Raw genomic sequence first — 12,023 nt, forward strand, 5'->3', positions numbered from 1 at the left:
CCATCCGCCCACGTCTTCTCATGCAGCATCTGTTGAGTGTGTTGATGATGCTGTCAGGATGCTGCTGCTGCTGCTGCTGTGGAAACAGCATCAGCATCACCACATTCCTGGAGGATCACACTGGCTCAGCAACATAGTAACAAGGCAGGCTTCTGAATTTCCAGATGGCGTCGGTTTTTGATTGATGTTGACATTTTCATTGACAAAGATGCATGGGTCTAACTTGCACATGAACATCTGTCAAAAGTCGAAACACACACGAAATAGCTTAAACTGAGTGCCACGTGGTGGGATGTGTGTGTGTGTGTGTGTGTGTGTGTGTGTGTGTGGGGGGGGGGGGGGGGGGGGGGGGTGTAGCAGAGACAATGTAATAAATAATACGTACATCGTAAATGCTTGAAATCTCTGTCTGTCTCTGAAAATAGCCGATCGGCAAGCTCACAACCTGTAGCAATCTGCTATTTTACTGCAAAAGCTTTCCCCACAATACAGATGCTGGGGTTTCAGTGGTTAAGCCCATATATGGTCATCGATCTCTTGTGACCATTCTTTTCTTAACCATTGTAAAATGGGTGATAAAATGTTCCCCCTTCTGTTTTTAGCGGCGCTAGCCGCTCTATACCTTTAGGTATAGAGCGGATATTAGCCCTCTATGCCTGGCTTTTGCGTCAACGTTCTGATTGGTCAGGTGCGCCAACGTTCTGATTGGTCAGGTGCGTCAACGTTCTGATTGGTCAGGTGCGCCAAAGTTGTGATTGGTCACTATTCATGACATCACTATGATGTCATGAATATAGAATTCGATGTCTATATAAACGATGACAATGACTTCATCTTATTATTCATTTGGCTAAAGTCTCCGTCTAGGTAAGTTATTTAAAGTTAATATGACGAATAGAAAGAGAAAGATACAAGAACAGATGAAGGGTGAATGTATAGAAAGTCTGAGTTCGGGACCCAGTCATCCGTTATGACAGAATGGTTTGATAGAGACGATCGAGAATCCAAGAGTCCGTTAAGGTTCTGATTGATCAGGCCCGTCAAGGTTCTGATTGGTCAGGCCCGTCAAGGTTGTGATTTGTCAGGCAAGGGGACTATTCATGACATCACTATGATGTCAAGGTTTATTTTTTATTTCCTCATGTTTTTTTTTGTATATATTTTTTATTTGGCTAAAGTCTCCTTCTAGGTAAGTTATTTAAAGTTAGATCCTCAATTTAACTTTATCTGTCGTCGACGCTCTGATTGGTCAGACCCGTCAACAAAGTGATTGGTCAAGCTTCACATGACACATGGCTATAAACACATTATAAACACATATCGATGACATAATGTATTCAAAGGCGCCGCTACCTTCACACAGGGTGTGATTTTTTTACGAATGGAACCCTTGCTGGCTCCGGTAAATAATCATCGTTTTTCACACTCTCAGTCTGTCTGTCTTCTTTTCTCAGACGGCCTTCTTGAGCTTCACCATTTGAACCAGACATTCTGTGACACCTTGCTTTTGGCCAGTTGACAGTTGTTTGATGACTCAGTCTGCAGCATTGATCATGATCTTAACATTGGCATCATAACTCCTCCTCAGTAATTGGTTACGTGTCCTAGGCTATACCTTTATTTGAGCCTCTGTTTGAGACAATAACAGTGTCCATCCATCTTCTAACAACCACAAGCTCACAACATTGGAGTTGTTGAGGCTCTCTTCAGTCAGAACGCTTGTTTTACTGATACGTGGTGCCATCTGTTGGCTTAGATGTGTAATGACTAGACCCTAAATGTATGTAATGACCCCACCTTTTAAGACTTCATATACAGGAATAAAACACCATTTTATATTCGGGCTAATATGGCATGCATGCTCCTATATATACTAATACCTCTTTCCCCAAAAATGTCGTTAAAAAAATTGTAAAAATGCATTCTATGCAGAGAGCAAAATGTGGAATGACCTACCAAAACCCATTAAAGACCTCGACTCTCTACCCCAACTCAAAACTAACCTAAAGTAATTCCTGTCCTATATACATATATTTATATTATATGTATATATAATCCAAGGCAAGTCAAGTGTATTTGTCTAGCACATTTCAGCAACAAGGCAGTTCAAAGTGCTTCACATAAAACATTAAGAGATAAGTGCAGAAGAAACATTATTATAAAAGAATATTCTTTGCATATTTAACGACATGAACCCTTGTGTTTCTATTCTGGGCATGTCATGATAGGTGAACATTCAGCCCAAAAAAGTGCCGATTTGCAAGCTAGCTCGGATATTTTTGGCAAAGATGTGATGTAGGCTACTGTAGAGGGAATAGCGGGGGGACCCAATTATACGTAGACCCTTGGGGGACCCTGGTCAATGAAGTATATTGGATTTATGTGAACTTGTAGATGTTCTATTTTCAGTGTTTTTAATGCCACCTGTCTGAAATAAACATAAGATTTCGAAAGATCACTTCGGTACTACTGTACTAAGTACAATTTGATGCCATTCCTTTTGTACTTTTACTCAAGTAACATTGAATACAGGCCTTTTACTTGTAACAGTATCATTTCATAGTGTATTTTAATGATATTGGTGGTATTGCTATTGACATCAAGAAGGGCCTGTCAACTCCCTTCACGGCTTAGCAGGCAAACCCCCAATGCAATGCTTTGTTTTCAAGTGTTGCGTGCAAACGTCAGCAGCATTACAAAGTTATAAAAAATGCGCATGGCAAAAAAGAACCCAAAAACCTACCACTTCCATACAGAAAGGGAGGAAGACTTTTTTTTCCAACCAATATTCCCCATTCCAAGTGTGTTTGTATTGTATGCAACGCCAGCGCCGCTCTTCCAAAGCCCCCTCAGGTATATTTTTCAAGTATTTTCAGCAATGTGATGAAACTTTTTTGGGTGTCGGTAGATCTTGTTGAGCTGGTCATTTTAAAAGTAGTTCTCAAGTCAAAAAAGCGTGGGCGCCCCTGATGTAAAGTATATACAAGCATAAATAATCTATCTGTTCCAGCAGGCAGCTTTTCTCGGTAAGGCTTTAGGCGAATTATGAATTTTCATCATTTCACTGCAACTTTCAGAAGGAAATACAATACTTTTGGATGAGAGAAAGTATACATTAGCCTTAAGTGTTCCCTTATGAAATCACTGGGAGGCTAACCAATGGTTCCACAGCCATGTGGTCCCTAGGGCAGGAGCCTATCGCCTGTTTCTGTAGCATGAGGCAGCTTGATGTACAAGCACACCCCCTGGACATGACGCTAGGGACTTACCCCCCAATCCAACCCTTAATGCTGATTGCTGAGTGCCAAGCAGGGAGGCATGGGGTCCCATTTTAATAGTCTTTGGTATGACCAAAGAGGGGCGGCCATAGCTGAGTGGTTAGTGAGCCCGCCTAGGGAGCCAGAGGCCCTGGTTGCCCCAGGTATGATTCCAGGCCAGGCCAGCAAATGTGTCGATGAAATGAAATTTGTCCCTGAGCAAGACTCTTAACCCCTAATTGCTCACAGGCCCTCATTGGAAACAAGACCGTAAGGACTTTCATGAACGGACCTTACCCCGGCCGATCGAACCTCAACCTCCCGATCTCATGGCGGACACTCGAACCACAAGGCCACTGAGCTGGGTTAAAGGTACATAATAAACGGTCTGATGAGGAGCCGGTATAGGCTCCAAATGTCACGTCCAATGGTGTAAAAGGAACCAAATAAAAATGTAAAAGCTTTGGATTCTTTTTGGATTCTGACCTCAGCCCAGCACCTGGTTTTTAGTGAGTGGACGTGCGTTGCTTTATTGTTGGTTTCTGTTTACATAATAAACGGTATCCTGAATAAGACTGTGAGAGAGATTGCATCTGATTATGTGTGCATGGAAACAAAGTCATTGGAAACATGTGGCTCTTTTTTTTTTTTAATAATGTCTTTTGCTATTGTCCTGCAAATTCTCTGAAAGAGATTCCCAGAAAGTATTTACATGGATGACAATATACAGTATATAGTCTCTCAATACAGACAACTCAATACATCCACAATCTTCATAGTGCTACAGGGAGTCTGTAACTACACCTCACAGAAGGTTGTGTCAGGAAGCTATCATATGTTTGTCATTTCCGTTCAAGAAAACATATTTTAAAATACCTATCTATCCATTAAAACCGGGAACGCATCTGTGTTATTTTAAGATTTCTTTGGCTATTCAAAAATAGCAGATTTACAAGCTCATAGCGCGGCACCGAGTGCTGCGCTTTGAGCTTGTAGGTCTGCTATTTTTTAAAATCTTTGCTAATCTTAATGTATATGTTTTAAAGCTAACATTTTTAACTCCGATCTGTGCTTCTGGGGGTCCCTGGAACAACATATTTTGAGATGGGGGTCCTTGACATGGAAAAGTTGGAGCAACACTGCAACATACTGTTAGGATTTAGAAAACATTTTTAGATTATGTATTTGGCTACGGACCCCCATCTCAAAATATGTTGTTCCAGGGACCCCCAGAAGCAAAGATTTGAGTTACAAATGTGCGCTTTAAAAAGCATATATTCAAAGATTTGGACAAATCTTAACGATTAAAAAAAATAAATAGCAGATCTACAGGCTCATAGCTCATCAGCTTGTAGATCTGCTATTTTTGAATAGGCAAAGAAACCTTAAAATGACACAGATACGTTCCCGGATTGAATGGGTTAAAATATATTTTCCATTTCCATTTCTGCTAAGCTGCAGGCTAGATAGGCCCTCGACTGCCTTGTTTTACAGTGGGACGTATTATTTACATGACTGCAAAGTCGAAGCAGAAGTTGGGGGGAGGTTTGGACATCTGCTTTATCTTCTACAGATTTTCACTGCTTCCGTTGCACAGGCTGTTCGGTGGAAGCAGATCGTTTCTGTCGGGGCAGAAACCTCCTACAGTATCTCCGTATTTATAACTTTTTGTGTTTCTTTCTTCGTAAATTATTGCCCTACTTGATCATACTACAGCGTCACACACAAGCATCAAAAGTAGCAGATCTACAAGCTCGAAACACGGCGCGAAGCGACGTGTTTCGAGCTTGTAGATCTGCTACTTTTGATGCTTTTGAATTTGAATCCCGAAAAGCAGCAGTTTTGGACATATGAGATTTCCACCCGACGAAGACGAAAATAGTGTGAGACAACACAGTCTGTCTTGAGAGACTATAACAACAAAACAACAGTCCAGTACAGTGTCATTGCATCATTAATATGAGATGATATCATGATATCAACAGATTTAGATGTGGAAGGGTATAGACCAGTGATTCTCAAATTGGTATCTCCGCCAGAACGGACCGGACGGCCGAAGGCATGCAGATTATGTTTTCGCCCCGGTCCGTCTGTCTTGTTTGTCCGTCTGTCTGTGAACAGCTAATCTCAGGCACCGAAAATATTGCCATAGAACTTTGCACGCACACTCCCAGTAGGCCAAGGAAGAACCTCTACTCCAAAAGGTTCAGATAGGCCTCCTTGTAGCTCTATAACAGGCCGCAACTCCCCAGTCCCACCCATTTGTGCCAGACTACAATTAGTTTTTTCCCCCTCTTTTTGCTCCTACACCAAGAACTCACTCAAATCGTCAGATTTTTCATATTATATTCCGATTGGCTATGATTGACTTGATTGAAATTTTGCATGGTATAGCCAACCCGACCTGGTGGAGATCTTTTCCAGTTTATTTATGGAACCCCAATCTACACTGTAAAATCATCAGTGCCATTTTAACTTAAGAGTTACACATTTGGACCCTAAAACATTGAGAAACATGGTATCTACTCTAGGAACCCATATGGTGACATCAGAGTGAGCTTTGTTCAAAGTAACTCAAAGTTCAAAGTTTTGATCGATGGTATTTGAAAATACTATTTGCTTGATTTTGTTATTTAATGTTTATTTTATTTTATTTCATAGTATTTGCCTACTGGGTGGGGTTTTAAACACAGGATAATGTTTAGATAAGGACAGGACAATATTGAAATCCATTCATACAACAGTATTCATCATAAATTCATTCATATACCTGGCAGTCTGTGAAGTAACCCCACCCACCTGGTGTTCAAGGTCAATTAAAACAATGTATGTGAATACTAAGTGACTAATAGTAACCATAGATTGAATGAAAAAGGACAGCTCATTTTTATAAGAGTGTAATCATTAATAAATCATTAATAGATGAGATGAAGATGTTGAAATGCACAACTTCCAGTCAAACAAAATAAGGAAAAAAGTATGAGCAGTCAATTCAGGAGATGTTCCTCTCCTGCGGCCGTAGCTGAATGGGTAGAGAAGAAGGTCCAAGGTTCCATTCCTGGCCCGGTCTTTATGTCGAGGTGTCCACGAGCAAGACACTTGACCCCCCCCCCAGGCGCTCATCAGAGCAGTCATCAGCTGGAAGAATCTGAAAACAGAATTTCTCCTGCAGGATGAACCAGGTCTCCCCTCTCCTCTCCTTTCCTCTCCTCTCCTCTCCTCTCCTCTCCTCTCCTCTCCTCTCCTCTCCTCTCCTCTACCCTCCTCTCCTTTCTCCTCTCCTCACCTCTCTCCCCTCTCCTCTCCTCTCCTTTCTCCTCTCCTCTCCTCTCCTCTCCCCTCCCCTCACTCTCTAACTATCAGCCCTACAGTCAGTAAGACTAAAACCAGTTGAAAAAGTGTAGATCTCAAACTTGAAGCTGCGTCGGACTGCTTGTGAATGCTTATCGTCAACTCCTTCTCTCTATTGGTCTCTCTCTCTCTGTTCTTCCCGCTCTCTCCCTTTTTATGATCCCCTATTTGGTCTAATTCATTTCCAGTGACCTCCTCCTCCTCCTCTCCTCCCGGTGGGGGGAGAGGGGGGGAGGTGGGGGGCTGTGTGCCCACGGCGGGGGGGTGAGGAGGGGGGGTGTTGTTGGGGGAGGGGGGCTCCGTTGATGCCTCAGGCAGAGCGGGCGGAAGTGTCCCGGGCGGAGGAGTGACGATCGCCTCGTCGGTCACAGCATCGATCCCCTCATCATCGCCATCATCATCCTCGTCCTCCTCGTCTTCCACGGTGTCATCCACTGGAATGGACATGAGGACATGAGTTAGGGAACGCACAACAAGGTTGACATTTTGGCCCATATCCGATAACCGATTAATAGGCTCTATGCACAGCAGCCATTTTGGAGAAAAATTGGGCCTCTTCTTACTTCCTTCACAGGCATTACCATTACCAATGATACTAATGAAGGCTCTGTTCCATTCTGGTCAAACAGAGTCAGGGTGCTGATATTGTGCATGTTGGCTCACTAGAAATACTAATGGGTCTCAAAGTGTGGTCCAGGGACCCTCATGGTTCCTTGAGAGGGTGTAACTCTGAGAGTGTACAAATTGAAATTAAAAAGTTTGAGAACCACTGTGCTACACTAAATGGAACAGAGCCTTCATTAGTGTCATTGGTAACACCTGTGAAGGAAGGAAGGAAGTGGCCCAATTTCTGTCCAATATGGCTGCTGTGCATAGAGCCTATTGCCTGGTCAAATCGATCAATACCGAGATTGCGATAACTGCAAGTTTCCAGTTGTGAATACCTGATTTATTTATAGAGAGAGAGAGAGAGAGAGAGTTGCGCCTCAACAATGGAATTTCTTGGTGGAGTGCTAAACCCCAAAATCCAGTTTACACAGCGAAAACACTCTTTTTTTTATTGGCACACCACCAATAAATGTAACACTAAAATAAAACCTTCATCAGAGAGAGAGAGAGAGAGAGAGAGAGAGAGAGAGAGAGAGAGAGAGAGAGAGAGAGAGAGTGAGAGTGAGTTAGTCGTACCACAGAGATTGTTTTCACATTTCTGGAGGTTCTCAGGACAGCTGGAACACCACTCCCCTTCTACATATGGCCTCTCATCATCAAAGTTCCCTCTGGACACACACACACACACACACACACACACACACACACACACACACACACACACACACACACACACACACACACACACACACACACACACACACACACACACACACACACACACACACACACACACACACACACACACACAGGTATTATTACTATACTTGTGAAGACATCAACATTTTGGGACAGCAAGTTTAATGTTATGTTTACCATTTTCTTTGGACATTTTTAACCCTACAGCTGTGCGCACTTAACCCTAAACCCTAACCCATGAATGATGAACCCCGCCCACCAACTCGGGTGGACGGTAGGCCTACTATTCTTCTGCATTTGTAGGTGCATGGTGAAGATTTGGTGTAGAGCAGTGGTTCCCAAAAAGTTTGCAAAGCTCACAACGCGGCGCTAAGCGACGCGTTGTGAGCTTGTAGATCTGCTATTTTGTCTAATTCTTAAACTTTTTTGAATGTATTTATGGGAATTATTTGATCTTTAAAATTAGATTCATGAAATACTTTTGAAAAATGTTGGAATTGTTTTAATGATGAAAAGTTTTTTTGTATAAACCTTTCGAAATAATATATATACAATTTTTTTTTTTTAATTTACTCGCAACCCATAAAAATGGATCCGTGACCCAAACATGGGTCCTGACCCACTATTTGGGAAACAGTGGTGTAGAGGGAAAAAAGGAACAGACAGCCCTGAGTGACCACGGTCAACTAGGGTTTAAGTGGTTAAATATGTCACGAGTGACAAATGACACATTGTGTCCATAGTGGGAGTAGAGAGGGATTAATATATTAGCTCTATAAATCTTTGAATCTGAAAAGAAGTAGTATCCAGTACCACAGTACTAATTAGAACATTAGTACATTAGATATTACAATCAGTGGGTGGTTTATATACGGGCGCGAGTGCGCGACCTACTCTGGAACGATCCAAGTCGGTAACAACGCAAGTTGAGAATTCATGCCCCATCAATTTACGTAATACCCATTGTGACTTGTTGTCAGAGTACCCAGTGCGGAACCCACTACCGTTTGACAAATCGGCCAAATATGGAGATGCAGGGATCTTGATGTCATCAGAAACCGCTGACAGTTGATGGCGTACATGGGCATAAATGAGGACCCACAGAGTTCCATTGTGCATGCTACCGCTTATATTGGTAACGGCACATACTGTATGTGACGCAAAGCTCGGCCAATCCGTGAAGCCGATGGGTGGGTCGGGTTGGCCAAGCAGAGAAGCTGATGCCTTCTTCCAAATTACCATGAATATGCAACACTGTCTCACTCCCCAAAAGGCATATTGTGACATAGTGATCAAATTATGCCTTGAAGGAGGGGTAAATAAGGCATAAGACTTTTCGGGACTTCCGCATTTAGCAACACGGAACTCCTATTCTCAGCATTTTTGACGATCTGTCCAAAAAATGGTTATAACGTCAGAGGCACGCTGTCTCAAGCGGACTTGAGCCACGGGAGGCACCGCCGAGCGAGCTAAAGCGAGTGAGTTGCCGTGCCGAGCGTTGTGAAGTTCACTTTGAGCCGACTCTCCAAGTTACTGTATGTCATGATAGGCACAGAATCGTAAATTATATATTTTCCCCGAAAGTCATATTCTGACTTTTTTGTCCCTTCAAAGGCACATGTCAAAAAAGTCAAAATATGTCTTTTTTTGTGAGACAGTGTTGGAATATGCGTTTTGGTAAATTATTAAATCATTTAAAAATGTATGATAAAGTAGACTATGATTCAAAGGATTCTATTGGCTCTACTGAGTGAAGCGCCGCCCTCGCTGGTCCTTCTAGCTAATAGCATTCTTTTTCCGGTTGTTTTCGGGAACGGAAATTCCAAAATGGTGGATTTTTAATTCGCAGAAAAAGTAGCTTTCAAATGGTCTGTAGAAACTATAAGGGAACGTCGCCATTCCGTTAATACTCACGCAGGATAGTAGTTGCATACGAGGAAGTTGGCTCTTTCAAAGTCTAGGCCGTCCATAGTGTTACACAGATGCCAGGCACAGCCTACCCTGTGTGTGTCCGCCCACACCATCTGTAAAACACACACACACACACACACACACACACACACACACACACACACACACACACACACACACACACACACACACACACACACACACACACACACACACGTACAGAACTGTATGTATATGCTTGTGTGTCCGAATTTAAGCTTGCGATGCGACGCATTGTGAGCTTGTAGATCTGCTATTTTCAAATGGCCGAAATGTATATAGGGCTGAAGTGTTTACTGTATGTTTTGAAATAATAATCAAAATGTAGTGGGTAAGAAACTAGTAACTAAAGTTTTGAAATAATTGTAGTGGCGTAAAAGTACAATATTTGAGATGTAGTGGAGTAGAAGCAAAAGTATTGAAAATTGGAAATACTCCAGTAAAGTAAAATTACCTCAAAATTGTACTTTCACTGTGCGACACTGCGCGCAACAAAGTATAAATGAAGTGTGTGTCTAACCTGTGTGTAGTGTCCACACATCTTGTCCTCAGGACAGCTGTTGTTGTTGTAATCATAAAACATTTTCTCTGCAGGGTGAGACAGGAGATGACATCACAAACCACAGATGACATCACACATCAAACCACAGATGACATCACAAATCAAACCACAGATGACATCACAATCCATGACATTTGTACACAGGACAGACTGGACCCCCCTCTAGTTTACTTATAAGGCAAGGAGAGGTTGATGCTACTGTGACCCTGTTAATTCCTGTGTTAGGCATCTGGAAGGGAACAGAAAACATGCAAGATTCCTCTTCATTGCTGTATCTTAGCATTTAACTGTATTCAGCATTACATACTTGCACATAGTCTGTTGTCAAAGGTTCTTTAGGTATTCAATTCATCAACATATAAAATAGCACCAAACATTCAATATCATCACAAACATAAAACACTATATGTACAGAGTAGGAGAAAAAAAAGGGGGGGGGGGGGGCAAATAGGTAATGTCTTCTTTGCTTGAGATTACTGTGTTATCGATTTTTTTCCCTAACCATTAGTCACCCCATGGACACTTGAATTCATGGATATTATTTTGTTTTTGTCGCATTCCTAAGCCAATAATTTGATGACCGGCAGCGGTTCCGGTAGGATACACAAAGGGTCTCCTTAGTGTCTCCTACCGGAACCGCTGCCTACCGGTCTGCTGGTCAAATTATTGGCTTAGGACTGGAACAAAAACTAAAAAAATATCCATGAATTCAAGTCTCCACGCGGTGACTAATCGATAGAAAAAAAATATTTTTGGGGGGTGAACTATCCCTTTACAAGTAACTTTGTAAGTAAAGTGTCACTTATTTCTTTCTCATCTTGCAACAAGCAGGTAGAAAGTATGCAGTGTACGCACCCATGAACCATTTCTCCAGGGCCTCCCTGAGGTCCAGAGGTCCAGTGTTGGCGAACAGGTTCTCTCCTGTCTCCTCCAGCTCTGGGTTGTGGTTCCAGACACACTTAGCAGCATAGCCCTCTGCTATCAACTTCAGACTGGGGTCCCACTTCTACACGGAGAAGACAACCAACAGAAGACATGAGAAACATGGTAGAGCAGGACCCCTTCGAGAGAAACGAAGCCGGGATCCCCACTAGGCCACTACATAGACCAATTATTTGTTTACTAACATTGAGACTGGACGCACAGGTGATTGTTTCACGCAATCAATTCCCAACCTGTTGTTTCGGGGTGCGCTGGTTTCAGCACACCCCAACCCCCTCTTGTGTGTTGGCTAGTGACGCGCGTCCTAGCGAGACCTGACAGAATGGGTTTCATTGAGAGCATACTGGTTCTTATCAGTGTGACGTCGTCTGTTAAGGGGTCTATACACGCAGTGGTGCAAAGTAACTAAGTACATTTACTCAAGTAAGCCTACTGTATTAAGTACAATTTTGGGGAACTTTGACTTTACTGGAGTATTTCCAATGTTACCATACAGATTGGACAAAATTATATTTGTTCACAGAAAAAGTTACATAACACTTGACCACGATACACCTCATCTAATTCTGTACTTATACAGACCAGGAGCAGTGTGTAGAACACAAATCATGGAGCAGATAAGCTAATTAATTTATCAGGCTAATTAACGAGCC

The 12,023-nt window shown here is 42.4% G+C and overlaps 2 protein-coding genes across 2 annotated transcripts in view; both read right to left on the reverse strand.

Moving 5' to 3' along the window:
- Positions 1 to 12,023, reverse strand: part of LOC311052793 (glycerol-3-phosphate dehydrogenase [NAD(+)], cytoplasmic) — a 346,962-nt gene that overhangs the window by 212,511 nt on the left and 122,428 nt on the right. The gene's annotated exons all lie outside the window — the stretch shown is intronic.
- LOC311053063 (uncharacterized protein) overlaps positions 6,600 to 12,023 on the reverse strand; it is a 37,213-nt gene continuing 31,789 nt past the window's right edge. Inside the window, exons 2-6 of the mRNA XM_084068441.1 lie at positions 11,284 to 11,434; positions 10,387 to 10,454; positions 9,831 to 9,940; positions 7,794 to 7,885; positions 6,600 to 7,042 (exon numbers count right to left, since the gene is read on the reverse strand). Coding sequence (XP_083924567.1) covers positions 6,603 to 7,042; positions 7,794 to 7,885; positions 9,831 to 9,940; positions 10,387 to 10,454; positions 11,284 to 11,434 — 861 coding nt within the window. The 3' untranslated portion in view covers positions 6,600 to 6,602. The remainder of the gene's footprint in view (positions 7,043 to 7,793; positions 7,886 to 9,830; positions 9,941 to 10,386; positions 10,455 to 11,283; positions 11,435 to 12,023) is intronic.

Source organism: Gymnoscopelus microlampas (assembly GCF_963454915.1).
Source record: "Gymnoscopelus microlampas genome assembly, chromosome: 10".
NCBI classification, from domain to species: domain Eukaryota; kingdom Metazoa; phylum Chordata; class Actinopteri; order Myctophiformes; family Myctophidae; genus Gymnoscopelus; species Gymnoscopelus microlampas.